Consider the following 14,148-nt stretch of genomic DNA (forward strand, 5'->3'; position numbering starts at 1 on the left):
CACCAAACATCTGAAAATATGACGAAGAACATGTTTTCAGCTCTTTCATGCTGGTACTGCCCTTCCAAAAGCTTCTCCTGTGGATGAGGGTCTGTCTCATGCTACTTGCCTGCCAATTCACATTGTCATGGGTCTCATGAGAGTTCTCATTTTTCTTGAAGTTCTGGCATCAGGAAGCATGACAGAATCTCAGCTTCCATTCTTAAATCACTTTGTATATGATGTAAACATCTCCTTAAAGAATCAGGAAAAAAACCAACCAAACAAACAAACTGAAACCCCCAATAGAACCCCTCTACCCAGAAAAGAATGAAAATGTTTAGCCCCCTGTCTTCCAGAGCTGTTCCTCTGATTTTGCAGGGTGTGACTCATGAGGGTTAAACACCTGGGGCTGACAGTACTGCAGACCAGAATGCAAAACAAGGGCTGTGGCTGTGAACTTCTCACCACTGCAAAGTATGACAGTTCAGATAGACCAAACTAAGTAACATAATCCATGAACAGCTAGAGAAAGGAAATGTGTTCTTCTGCATTGATGACACTGAACATTTCAATAAGAAAGACTGGGGAGGAGGGAGAAGAGAAGGGAATTTCCATTGAGAGTGCCAAGTATATAATTAATATCCTGTTAAGGACCATTTATACACGATGAAATTAATTCCTACGCTGGGAGCCAGCATACAGTTACGTACCACTGAAGTTGTAGTTAACCGGCAGAAAGAATGAATTTCATTTAAAGAACGATGTTCCAGATTCCTGGATGAGACACTCAGGAGTGAATGAACCACTGTGCAGTAGAGCCTCAGCAGCCCTGAAATGAATTTTGCTGTGACCTAACAAAAACCACAGACTTGAAATTGTGATGATTCAGAAATTTTCAGCTCGCAACAGGAGTTCTTGCAAAATATTTGGGAACTGCAGGAAGTGTTTAATGGTCTCCCTATGTCAAGGAGAGGAATCCTGACCTCTTGTCTTTATGGTTCTTGTTTCTATGAGTGATAATTTTAGAAGGAGATGATTAAGCCCATGTGGCTTTCCTTCTAAGGTTGCTAAAGGAATAACAAGTGACCTGGCTTGGTCCTTTCTGTGCTGATTCATCTTCCCTCTTTGCTATTGGAATTTGCAGGAGAATGGTTCCAGGGACAGACTGTGCTCCCACTTATATGTGCAGCCCCCCTGTGTGTGTGTGCAGCAAAGGAAATCAAGTCAACCCAGTGGACCGGTTTATCTGCAGAGCAATACAATGGAGTTAGGAGACCTTAAAACAAAAGTTAGGAGACCTTAAAAGCGTGTGCTTTTTCTAACCAAGAATCGAAAAGTTAGGATTTCAGTAGAAAATTTTGAAAAGGCCAAGAATATGAATCGGAATACCCATGGCTAAAGCAGAGGTTTAGGACATTCTTAATCCTTATTCAGATGCAAAAACGATGGAAGGGTGGTTATAAATTCAAACTGATCTCATCTTAAGGAAGACTTCAGGTGAATCTTCCTTTCCTTTCCAGTTAGCTTGAGGGACAAACTGACAGTGGGACAGATAAGGGAGTTACATCCATTTCCCGAAATAAGTAAGAGACATCTCAGAAAGTCAAACAGCATGCAATATAGTAATTACTGTCTGTTTGTGTCATAATTACTGTCAGAGATCCCTTAGAAGTAAAAGCATGCTGTTCCAAATTGTGTTGAAATACGACTTGTAAGATTATTTGTGGCTGCTAATAAATGATGGCTATGCAAAAAACAAATTTGAACATTGTTGAAAATTATCATTTTGTTTTATGTGCTTTCAGAAATGTTTTCTTAAGCAGGGATCTTACAGTTGTCCCTGTATTTGTGTAACTAATGCTGTGGAAAGCATTCAACACAGTCACACACTGGCTAACACTGTATTTCTCATGCCATTTTCAGACTGAATCCCATTTTCAGTTTTATGTAAATACTTATACTGTCCTTGAAGACCTAAGCACAATGCAAAATTACATGAACTGGACTTAAAGCAGGCATAAATGAGGTCAATGTTTATCATTTAGCCTTCATGGGGAGTACATCCAGCATATGAACCTTTAAAATGCCATTTTAAAACAGTTGCTAAAAGCAGTGTGCTGGAAATGGGGGTCACTAAAAGCAGCATCATGGAAATGCATCTAGAAGTCCTGTTTCTTGGGAGCAGGGACTCTCCTCTTCTGTTGCCTGCAAAGAGCTGGTAGGTACATGTACCTAGACTTACAGAGGTTATAGACCCCCTGGAGCACTCTTCAGCTATGTTTGCACAGCATCTGGCACACACAGGCTCTTCCTCCACAATGAGGACTGCTGGTTGCTTCCTCATGTTTGCTTACGCCACCATATCCCATTCCTTATGAATTACCTGTACTTAGTTCTTACATTTTAAGCAAGTTTCCCCTGGCAATTTTTATTTACCATGATCCTCCTGTACTTGAAAACTCCACATTACCCTTTCCTTTTCCATGTCAATTGAGCTTAATTAGCAACTGGTAGCAGCAGCAGGACCTGTTCAAACACTCACTGGAAGGGTATGCAGAAGCAAGTACTGCACAGAAGCAGTACTACACTGCATACGGTGCAGAAGAAATTGAAAATTTGACCAAGACCTAATCACACTAACTGGAAAAATGATTTAAAATTGCCTCCTCGTTGCACATATGTGTTTCCTACAAGGAAAACTCTTCTTTTGTACTGATTTTCACTCAGTAATGCTTCCTTTGGAGCAGGATAGGTACACTGCACCCCAGTTATAAATGGTCATACAGCATCATTTTCTGACAACGTGCTTTTCACCTCGCTTCTACCAGAGAATTCCAGACATGTTGTAAGCTGGAATTTGAGTTTGATGCTTCATATCTTAGGTCTCAGAAAAGCAGGAACACTTTCTGAAAGCAGGCTCTCATTTTAAGAAACCGGATATTTGCTAGTTTATGATAATGTGTTCTGCTTCCAAAGCTAAAGCTCTCCCTTGCTATACCTGCTTTAGTACTGTGATTATTTTGAGGGATAATGTGTGTTCGGTAACTCAAAAAAAAAAAAATAATGCAGCACAGTAGGGTCTAAAAATAAAAATTAGGAAAGATGGGAATTAGCTCACCACAGCTCACCTCAACTGTCAGGTCAGGTTTTAATTTCCAGTAAATTTCCATCAGGGAAGCTTATGTTAATGTATCTGTGAGCATCCCTCATATGGAGGAATAGAAATTTCTTTGAAAACTGATACCTGACATCACAACTACGCGCTTTCCTAGAACAAAGGGAACCACAGTTTGGTGCTCAACTTGCTGAGAACTCTTATGGAGACCTGTGGATGTTCAGCTTAAGATGTCTGGAAACACTGTAGGCTACTTCACACTCACGTTTGTCTGAAGATTTGCTTTACTAGATCAGGAACCACAGCAGACTTTTAGATTAATAACCCCTTTGCCAAGGCAGGGTATGCATAAGAGGCATGAAAATGATTAGCTACGAGACCTTCCTATACGATCTGAACTTGAGCACCGGTCCAGGCACTGTACCAGGAATGGGCACACTGCTTTGCTCACTAGCAGGTTTCTGCTCGAAGCCACAATTACAGTGCACACTCTCTGCTTTGCACAACCTCCTTCAAACTACGGAAAAAGAGATGCCCCGCCAAAGCAGCAGAGATGGCTATGGGAAGATGACGGGAAAGAAGACAACAAAATTTGTGTACAGCAGGGTTACATTAGATCTTCACACTGAAGATCCCATATCCTGAAAAGGGGTTCAAAGCCCAGCATTTCTTCCCCCCCTCCCCCCTTTTCTTTTGTTCTCAGAATTGATTTTGGACAGCAAGCGATAAAGTCAGAGAAAGAGGCTACTGAATTTATTTTGAAAGGAATGTAATCACACAGTGTTTTCCAAGTGAGGTGTGAAAGATTTTAACTTTGAGACACTAGCAACAGATAAAACATCTCTTAGGGTCTCCTATTTCCAACCCGTACACGTATGTTATGCCTCACCTTCTCCCCTGTGCAGAACATTATTTCTCCTGAACGGAGCGGTATCAGCTTACAGGCAGCGTTGCTCAAAGGAAAAAGAAAAGTTTGTCTCTCCCCACAAAAGCCATTTTGTTAAGCCAAACGTTCTACAAAATGGCACGACCGCCTCGCAGCCCGCTCTCCTTGCGGGGCCAGGCCTCTCACCCCCGCCAGGCTTCCCGCACTGCCCACCGCTCGCAGCCCCCGCCCCGCGCGGATCGGCCCTTTGTGCGGCCGGGCCGGGCCGGCGGCGGTCGCCGGGGCGGTGGCGGCCCCCGCCGGCACCGAGGCCAATGGGCGTCGGGGTGGCGGCGGCCGCCCCCTCCCCGCGCCGCCCGCCCTATATAGCGCCCGGGCGGCGCCGCTGTCCCGTCCGTCGGGCTGCTTGCGAGTGGCGCCGCAAGCCGTGCCGTGCCGTGCCGTGCCGTGCCGTGCCGTGCCGTGCCGTGCCGTGCCGTGCCGTGCCAGAATGCCGTGCCGCACCGTGTGGCGGCTGGCGCTGCTCGCTCTCTGCCTGGGGGCTGCAGCGGCGGGGGGTGGCGGCAGGCACCGCCGCGGAGGCGGCGGCAAGAGCCGGCGGCAGGCGCAGACCACCTCGGTACCTCAGGGCACCCCCGCGCAGGGCAAGCGTGAGTACCGCGCCAGGATGGGGTCCCGCGGGCAGGGCATGGCGGGGGCTCGGCCCGGCCCCTTCGCAGCGCGGACGGGACGCGAGTGTTTCCCCGCAGCCCGGCGCCGCCGGGTGACCCCCGGGGGGCTCTTTCTGTCGCTCGGGCTCCACAGCTCGGCCCATCGCAGCCCTCGGGCTCGGCCAGACCCGCACACGTGGGAGGCTGCGGGCAGCCGCCGGTGCCCGCCGCAGGCGCCGTTTGCCGGTGCCGTGCCCCGTCCTCCCCGCCTCTACCGTCGGTAACTCCAAACTTTTCTTTCTCTTCCCCTGTGCTCCCCTCTCCTCCTCCTCTCCCCCCAGAGACCTGTTATGACAACGGAAGATACTATCAGATAAACCAGCAGTGGGAGCGCATTTACCTGGGAAACACACTGGTCTGTACCTGCTATGGTGGAAGCAGAGGGTTTAACTGTGAAAGCAAGCCTGAACGTAAGTCGGTGGTCTCTTTTTGTCCGCATCAAGACCCCAGCATGGCTTTTGATGCGGAGTAAGCTAAGTCTCATACCGAGCTATAACTAGCAGACTGGGTTTGCAGCTGAAGTTTGGTACTTAGGGTTGGTAACGGACCTCCACTCAATTACACTGAAGATCTGGCTTGGGATTTTAAGAAATGCTTTTCATTAGCGATGGGCCTGCCATCAGAACCCTGAGCCAAACATCACTCATCTCTCTGGAGGATTGGATCTAAACATTAATTTTGGAGCCAACCTCTTCTTTATAATGAACTGAACTGACTCCTGGACTCGCATGGGGAAGTTCAAATCTGGAGTCACTTTGCAGCTCTGGCTCTGTGCTGTTTGATTGCTTCACCCCAACTTTTCATAGCTGCGCAGTGTCGTCAGCTTGTTTAAAAATACTTCAACTTACAACTTTCCACAGCCCCCGGCCGTGCTGTGAGCTTTCTATAATTGAGTGTAAAATGAGATTGTTTAGTCTTCTGCAGAAAAAGTTTAGGTAACAGAAAGAAATTTAAGTGCAACGCCTGCTGGAAGATGCCTCTTTCTGGGATACAATGCAGCTTAGATTATCAGATGTGATTTATCTCTATTTATTGGTCTGAAGCCACTGCTTTGCCACAACTCCTTTATGTTGCGCTGGATATGCAAGAGAAAAACTGGTTCCTAGCTGATAGTGTTCGTGTAAGACGGATGGGAGCGTCCCAGAAATCTGTTTTGCAAGATTTGTGTGCTGCCTGCCTTGCAGCTTTGGTATTTTAAGGAATGCTCACCCCCTTGCTCCCCCATAAAAGGGGGTTGATCTACCCTTCCTTCCCCTGCAGGGATTCCCAAGCTTTAAAGTTTCAAAGTCTAATAGCAAGCTTCCCTTACGGCACAGTTAACTTTATCAGTCCAGTATTGCAGAAGGTTGTTCTGTTGCAGATTTTGAGTCTGGTGGCAGCACTGACATAACCATTCTGTAATCACTTACTCATGCATGAGTGTGAACAGTTCACAAGTAGTACTGTTGACTTCAGTGGGACTGCTGCAGAATTTGGGATTAATGTACTTTTTTATTTACCAAGTCAGAATGATTAGTGTGACAAGGCACGCCACTTCTAGGGGATGTTTGCTCCCTCCTGTCCTGTTACACTTCAGACAGCTGGGATTGATCCTTTCAGAGCATGGCTGCCCACATGCCATGCTCAACTTCTGGCTCACTGCGGGAGTGAAGCTGAGGTTATTCAGCATCATGGGGACCTTGAGGGGGCAAATTTCACCCAACTTCCTCGCTGCTGCTCTATCCCAGGAAGAAAGAGGAGACTGATACGCATTTTTCCTCAGAAAAAAGGTGTATCTGTGTGAGGAGGCAAGGAATATGTGTTTCTGTTGACTGTGCATGTTACTGGCATGGTTACATGAATTTGATTTTTCTCCTCTCATAGCTGAAGAGACTTGCTTTGACAAATACACTGGATCCACTTACCGAGTAGGGGAGACTTATGAGCGCCCCAAGGACTCCATGATCTGGGACTGTACTTGCATTGGAGCTGGACGTGGGAGAATCAGCTGCACCATTGCCAGTATGTAACTAAGAGCCTATTACTAGAGCTATTGTTCCGTAGTGTCGTATTTTCCACATCAAATTATACAATATACCCAGTGCCCATTAACTAGAGTTGGGAGGGAGTTAGTCCAGAGTCCATTAAAATCTTGGAATTGAAGCCTTTGCCCCATGTATATACATTTGCACAACCAAATGCCCCTTTTATTTAAGGGGTGAAGTGCTATGTGTAAAAAAAAAAAACCCAAACAAACAAACCAAAACAAAAAAAACCCCAAACCAACAAAAGAACAACCAAACCCAAAACAAACAAAAAACCGCACCGACCCCCCCCCAAAACCCTCCCCCACCAAACCAAACAGAAAACCCCAGCCATATGCCAAAAGTTACTGTTAGTGTCCAGCCATATAGGTTAGTACATTTACTATATACAGGACTGTGTTATACTTTCATAGGTGCGTTTATGAAAGTAGCTTTCTGACTTCGAAAAAAGTGAGTCTGATCTGCAGATAGTGAGTTGGAATAATACCATCAGCACTAATGGGACTACTCTGAATAAATGATAATAAATAAATACTATCCAAGAGCCAGTACCCCTGCCCTCCAAAAATGTCATGCCAACAGTTGTCCCTGAGGGAGCTGGGATTTAATATCCAGACACCAGCCCAATGTCTTTCTGCAACTCCTTTTTCACCAGCCTGACCTGTACTTTCCTTTTCCTTGCTCTTCCCTTGGTCCTTTCTTCCCAGCTCTCCTTTCACATCTGACTGTCTGGAAATCCTTTCCTTATTGAGTCACTGAATTGTTCACAATTTCCCTTAAGTTCATAATTGGATTTTCTGTGAGCAAAGATGAAGATCACTGCGTGTCAGGACTTTTAGACTGAGATTTCAAAGTCCTTGAGGCACCTTTTGAGAAAAATCTTGTTCTTAAGTGTCCAGTTTCTTAAGACACATGCTGATCCTAGTAGCATTGCCACAGAAGACTCTGAAGCCAGCCGTTATTATAGCATGGGGAAAAAAAATATTGAATCTAACAAGTAGAGCTGAAGCCCTCCTGAATTTACTGGCATTTTATTGGGCAAGGATGGTAAGTGTTGTAAGAAAAGAGTCAGTAAGGAGATGGCAAACATGAGAGCAGTCTCATTTCCTTATCAGCCTGTTTTAGAACTCACTGGAGAGTCTCACTGACTGCAACTGTCTTTGAATCAATCTTCCTAACTCGTAGATTCCCTAGTTTCATAAATAAGCCAATGAAACATTTCAGTGGCTCCTAATAAATTACAGGATGTGTGGAGGGGTTTTTTTTGCTTGTTTTTTTTACTTGGAAGAAGAAGACCCTGTGTATACAAACTGTCCTTTATTATGTTTTCCTCCCTGGACCTGGGCCAAGTGGTGGGCCCGGACTGCCTCAGGGCTGTGGGGCACTGGTGGCTGGGAATCTGCCTTTCCAGGGCAGGGATTCCAAACCTAACAGGACTGATGTCCCACTAGGGTGTCACACCAAGCATCTCTGTATTCTCTGCATGCTGGCCTGGCTGCCATGTCCCTCAGTTTTTCAGGGACAGTGACAGAGAGGCCCAAGTGCTACCCACCTCAGAACAAGATGGAGGCAACCCTCCCACACCAGCCCTCAGACTGGAGCGAGGTCTGAGGGAGAAGCAGGCCATGGCATTCCCTTTTCACCAGCCAGGTTCCAGTGGTGGCTGTGAACCTGGAGAGCATTAGCTGAGGAGAACAGGGGCTAGGAGGCACATAAAATGGCGGGTGCCACTTTGCAGGCTGGAGGAGGAGGTAGCTGTGGCCTGCCCCACTCCTCCTCACCGCTCCAGCTGCCCCCCTTCGCCTCTGGCCAGCTGGCCCTTACCTTGTCCCCATGATGCTGTCCCTGGTGTGGTCCATCACCTTGGCTCTCCTCTTATCCCACTGCAGATCGCTGCCATGAGGGTGGCCAGTCCTACAAGATCGGTGATACCTGGCGCCGGCCTCATGAGACTGGCGGCTACATGCTGGAATGCGTCTGCCTGGGCAACGGGAAGGGCGAGTGGACCTGCAAGCCCGTGGGTAAGTAGTGGCTTCCCTCTTCTCCTCCCTGCTTGGTCAAGGTGTACAGTCTCTTTTCTCCTCGTCTTCCCTGAGGTGTCCTCATGTGGGATAGCCCTAGGTGGACTGTTTATCCCTTTCCCTCTCACAGCTGAGCGGTGCTATGACAATACAGCCGGGACATCCTACGTGGTGGGTGAGACCTGGGAGAAGCCCTACCAGGGCTGGATGATGGTGGACTGCACCTGCCTGGGGGAGGGCAGCGGCCGCATCACCTGCACCTCCAGAAGTAAGTGCTGGCCTGGCACCCGCAGGCACCTCCTTTCTACTTATTTTCCAAATCTGTCCTGTGTCAAAAAGAAAAGGCATTCCATTTTCTGCCCTGTTGTAAGTGGCAGTAGTTTTAGAGGGATGGCCGACCCCTGGGAAGGGGTGGGAAGCAGGCCCCTCTGAGGTGAGAGGGGAGCGTTCACATATCCCGGTTGCCATCTGGGAATGTGCCAGAGAGCTGGTGATCTGCTGGTGACAGAGTGGCTGGATTATTGTGGGGTTTTAAACTTGATTTGGAGAGAAAGGTTTAAGAGATCCGCAGGCCAGCTGAGTTGTGGTGGCACGTCTCCCAGGAAGTCAAGAGAATTGCTTGGTCTGCAAAATGGTGGAGGGTTTGGCTTAATATCTCCATTTCTGTGTTTTTACATAGCCTCCTGAGGGAGAATTAGGTGCTTTTAAAGAGAAATATTTACCTACTCCAACAGCAGGATCTGCCAGACTAAAATGTCTTCTTGTTTTTTCTCAATATTACTCTTTAATATGTATGTTAGCTAAAACAGGGTTTGTTTTGCCTGCTCTACCATCTCGCTTGTTAGTTTCCCAATATTTTGTTGTCAGTGTAAACATTCTTCATCAGTGCAGGTAACTTTTTTTACTTTTAACATCACTGAAGGACATTACCGTAAATATTCCATTTTATTTGTATTTGCAAAGCAAACAAGACTTCTAAAATCTAAAATCTTCGTTGTTTGTTTACCTTCTGTTCCAGTTTTGTTAGAGGCAAGCTCTGTTGTGGAGCTATCATGGTTTACACCAGTTGCCTCAAGAAAATTTAACTTTGTACCTTACACCTTTGTTATGCAAGGTTTGAGAAACTCTTCTGTAGCATTTAAATTGCTTCATATTCAGTTGCCTTGGGGCACACAGAGAATGACTTTCTGCTGATATAAACAGCAGACCTGTAAAGAACTAAAACACTAAGGGGGCTGGGATTAAAACTTAAGATCTGGAGAGAATTGCTGAAGAAATAAGCTATAAAAATCAAACCAGCCTTGTCAATATTAAGTCTGTTAAAAACACATGGGGAAAAATCATTAACTGTCAAATAGGAATGAATAAAACAGAGGGTGTTGTTTGTGAATTTTGGAGGAGTTATTATTACTAATAAAAATGATTTGGCAGTATCTTTCCTCCCATAACTCGGATCTGCACTGTGGTATCATAGGGGAAATGGCAATATAATGACCTGTTCATTTTTCATTTTGTTTTCCAAATATAATCAAATAGAGAAATTCAAATTTATGTATGTAAAGTGATACCTGTAGCCCACAAAGGGGGCATTACATGTGCTGCTGTTATATATCTTTTATGGCCAGCTTTTTCCAGAATTACAACTCATTTCTTGGGGGCACTTCAGCTTTTCATTGCTTAACTTGAGAATCTGAGTGTCCATAAGACAGGGTTTTTCTCACATTTGCAAAATTACATTATGAATACTTTTCCAATTTACCCCTCTTCTGGCAAATACTCAGTTTTTGATCATTTTAACTACTGCAAATTAGTAATTTGTTTTCCATGTTCATGTTCTACCCCATGAGCTCTTTCAGTGCAATCTAGCATGATGCATATATCCTTCCACAGTTCTTCATAAATTCATGTTCATTGATCCATGATTGTATTTGAGCCACTGTATCAAGTTGCCCTTGAATGAGAAGGTAAAAACTTGTAATGGAAGAAGAAGTCGTTAATCCATGTGGATCTGGCATCCAGACAAAAGTAGTTTGTTATGCTGTCCTTTGAACCCATTTACTCAATTCATTGGGGGCTGTGGGTTATTAAAGACAACAGGGAGATTTGGAAAGTCTAATATTGCTGGTATGACACGACCAGCTCATATTAACTTTACTGGAGCTTCATGCGCACTTCTTTTGGAAGAAATGGAATTTAACATACTGCCCTCAAAGAGGTTTTAGTTTCTTCAGCTGAAGTAGAGGCCTGAACTTGAACTGTGCCCTGTGTGTAGTATGAAGTTATCCAGCTACAGAGGCATCTGCTTTAAAAATGTCATTAAAACAAATTTAAGCCTTAAAGGTGTATGCTAGACAGAATGGGCTTAACATAGCTTTAAAAGTAACTAGTAGGAATGTTTTCAATCCAGTGTGTGCTTTTTCACATTTTGAACATAGTTTACCATGTTCACACTGGTAATGTTATGATGCTAATTTTGACGATGGCTGCAAAGTAAAAGCACAATTCTGGAAACAAACGGAACCTTAGACGAAAGCATCAGGATTTTCAGATGCTCTCAGTCAATGCAGGGTTTAGTGCATATAGGACTTGTAATAGTGGGCTGCAAGAATTGAGGTCAGCTTTCAGTAAAGGTTTTAAATTATCAGCTCATTTGATAGTGTTGGTTTTTCAGAACTATAAATTACATGGTGAAGTCATGCAATGTGGAAATAGCTAAACAGTCATGTTCCTTATACAGATAGGTGCAATGACCATGACACCAAGACTTCCTACAGAATTGGAGACACCTGGAGCAAGAAGGATAACCGTGGAAACTTGCTTCAGTGCATCTGTACCGGTAATGGCAGAGGTGAATGGAAATGCGAAAGACACACATCCCTGCATACAACTAGCACAGGTAAGTGGGGCATCATAGTGTGTAAGGTAGGGGAAGGAACAAGGAATAGCAGGTTTTGAATGGCTAGGACTTGGAGCTGGATTGTGCCATTCTAATTTAGGTATTTAAAGAGTCTTGTCCAGGAAAAATCAGCAACAAAGAGGGTTAGAGTTCAGGAAATACACCTTGTTTGTGCATGTGTAGATAAGATTAATTTATACCTTGTTTCCGTGCACAAATGGGGCTTGCATGTACAGATGTGATTGCCTGCACAATCACAGTGCAGTAAATCATGTCTAAGGCCACGCATCCACAGGAACTATACTAGCTTTGTCTTGAGAGGGTGGCATTTCAAGTTAATATTTGAACTTTATGTATTAGCCTAAGGGTAATTTTCTTGAAGTGTCCTTAATTTAAACCCCACTGAGACCATCTGGTTTCTTTGACAAGATAAATATACCTACTAATGGTTGAGCTTTAAAAACCAGAAATGTCAAGGAATATATGCAGTGCTACTTAATACATGTACATTAGAATGTTGGTCATTTTGATATGAAATATTACCTGGTTTATAGGTAGCATATATTTTTTGCCCAAGGTTTATTAAAGTTTTCAGCTTCTAAATTTTTTTTGACCGTTTTGAGGATCTAGGTTTCCTATTGGTGAGTGCAATGTAAAACTTCTCTGTTTTCTTGCATTACCTACACTATATTATTCTTGGTAAATGAACTTTAACAGTTTGATAGCAGCAGGTTAACTTCAAACTCTCAGAAGGTCTAAACTTCAAAATGCGTAAAGCTTCAGGGGTGCCAGTATTCTGTTCCCATTATTGTTTTCCCTTTTTCAGCAGAGCTGAATTTGTGGAGATTCCTGTGGGAATCATTAGCAAAAACTTCCATAATGTAGACAACATGCCTCTTTGTCTCTTAGTATTATTCCAGGTGATAATAGGCCAAAACCTTTTGATTCAATGTTTACAAATTCCAGAGTAAATGAATATGTTTGTGGTTTGTTTTTCTCTTTCAATGGAAAATTCAAAGCAAATCCTTTTTGCTTTATCTTCCTACTTCCTCAGTGTTTTTTTATTGCCTTGTCACTGATCTTGATTGTTCTTTCCAGATTTCCTTCCACAAAACCTTTTTTTTTTCCAAAAAAATTTTTTTCTAAACAATTCCTGTGAAAAGTGGTTGACCCTTAATCCTTTCTAAAGCCACTCTACAGTGGTGGAAACCAGAGGCTGTCATTAGTAGAAGTGGGAGTTGTTATTTTAATTTTGAAGTTTGCTAAGTGGAATAACTAAAACGTGTCGAGGGAAGCTAAGAGAGTTGTGCCTTCGATCTGATGGAGTGCCTAAAGGTTTGATTGAAGCATTCTGTTCTTTAGCTTTACGTGTAACTAGTTTTGGTTCTGTCCTGTGTTCTTCTGCAGGATCCGGCTCTCCTAGCTTCACAAATGTGCAGACTGCGTTGTACCAGCCCCAGCCTCAACAGCCCCAGCCTCATCCATATGGCCAGTGCATAACTGATAACGGAGTGGTGTACTCTGTGGGTATGCAGTGGCTGAAGACACAGGGCAGCCAGCAAATGCTTTGTACCTGCCTGGGCAATGGAGTCAGCTGCCAGGAAATAGGTATGAGTTTGTGTTTAGTGCAGTGGGATCTCTGGGACTTTTGTGTGTGTATCAGAAATGTCTTCTGAAGAAGATTAACTGGAGAGACGTGCAAGGGGTGAAGAAATAGTTGTTTTGGTTATTTGAAGCCTGCTTCTGTCAGGCAGAAACATTTCCCAGTGAGTTATATATAACCTGCTGAGGGAAAACAGAGCCCTTGGGGAGCAGCATTAATAACTTTATTCAAATCGAGCTGCGATAATATATGTTTGGAAAAGAATGTAAAAGAATGACACAGCTGCAGAGCTATGTTGTCTGTTGGTGTCTATTGGCCTAGGTCCATGGCATTCAATGTGGGTTTGCAGCAACCAGTGGCTTAGCCTAGAGGGATTTTTGCCATTTTAGAGCTCCAAGGTTTGGGGATTGCTTAAGCCAGAGTCTAATGCTGTGATTTGCTTGTTTTAAAGCTGTGACCCAAACATATGGTGGCAATTCTGATGGAGAAGCCTGTGTTCTGCCTTTTACCTACGATGGAAGGACTTTCTATTCCTGCACCACTGAAGGCCGCACAGATGGGCACCTCTGGTGCAGCACCACTTCCAACTTTGAGCAGGACAGGAGATACTCCTTCTGTACTGAGCAGAATGGTAAGCTCTTCTCAAAAGATCTTCACATGCATGTGACCTTCATGCACAGATGGAGGAAGTAGCAGAGAACATAGGGACAGGCTACCTGAACAATTCCGGCAATCTGGAGGGAAGCATGCCTCTGCACCAGAGCAGTCCTGTGAATGAAGGACTGCCTGATGTCAGGGCACAGAAGTGCTCTTGGCATCTTTGGAGGGTGCTCAGGGTGATACAGATGTACCTTCTGAGTCCTGTTCTCTCTCCTCTGAGCTGACCTTAGAATGGGAGTGCCTAGGTGGGG

The 14,148-nt window shown here is 44.6% G+C and overlaps 1 protein-coding gene across 5 annotated transcripts in view; it reads left to right on the plus strand.

Annotated features, from left to right (window-relative positions):
- Positions 1-4,400: 4,400 nt before the first annotated feature.
- Positions 4,401-14,148, plus strand: part of FN1 (fibronectin 1) — a 55,837-nt gene continuing 46,089 nt past the window's right edge. For all 5 annotated transcript variants that reach the window (XM_080399812.1, XM_080399811.1, XM_080399813.1 and 2 more), the window contains exons 1-8: positions 4,401-4,633; positions 4,975-5,103; positions 6,557-6,694; positions 8,607-8,738; positions 8,869-9,006; positions 11,476-11,634; positions 13,042-13,242; positions 13,689-13,868. In XM_080399812.1, the coding sequence (XP_080255938.1) occupies positions 4,474-4,633; positions 4,975-5,103; positions 6,557-6,694; positions 8,607-8,738; positions 8,869-9,006; positions 11,476-11,634; positions 13,042-13,242; positions 13,689-13,868 (1,237 nt within the window). In that variant the 5' untranslated portion in view covers positions 4,401-4,473. The remainder of the gene's footprint in view (positions 4,634-4,974; positions 5,104-6,556; positions 6,695-8,606; positions 8,739-8,868; positions 9,007-11,475; positions 11,635-13,041; positions 13,243-13,688; positions 13,869-14,148) is intronic.

Source organism: Falco punctatus, assembly GCF_963210335.1.
Source record: "Falco punctatus genome assembly, chromosome: 8".
NCBI lineage: Eukaryota > Metazoa > Chordata > Aves > Falconiformes > Falconidae > Falco > Falco punctatus.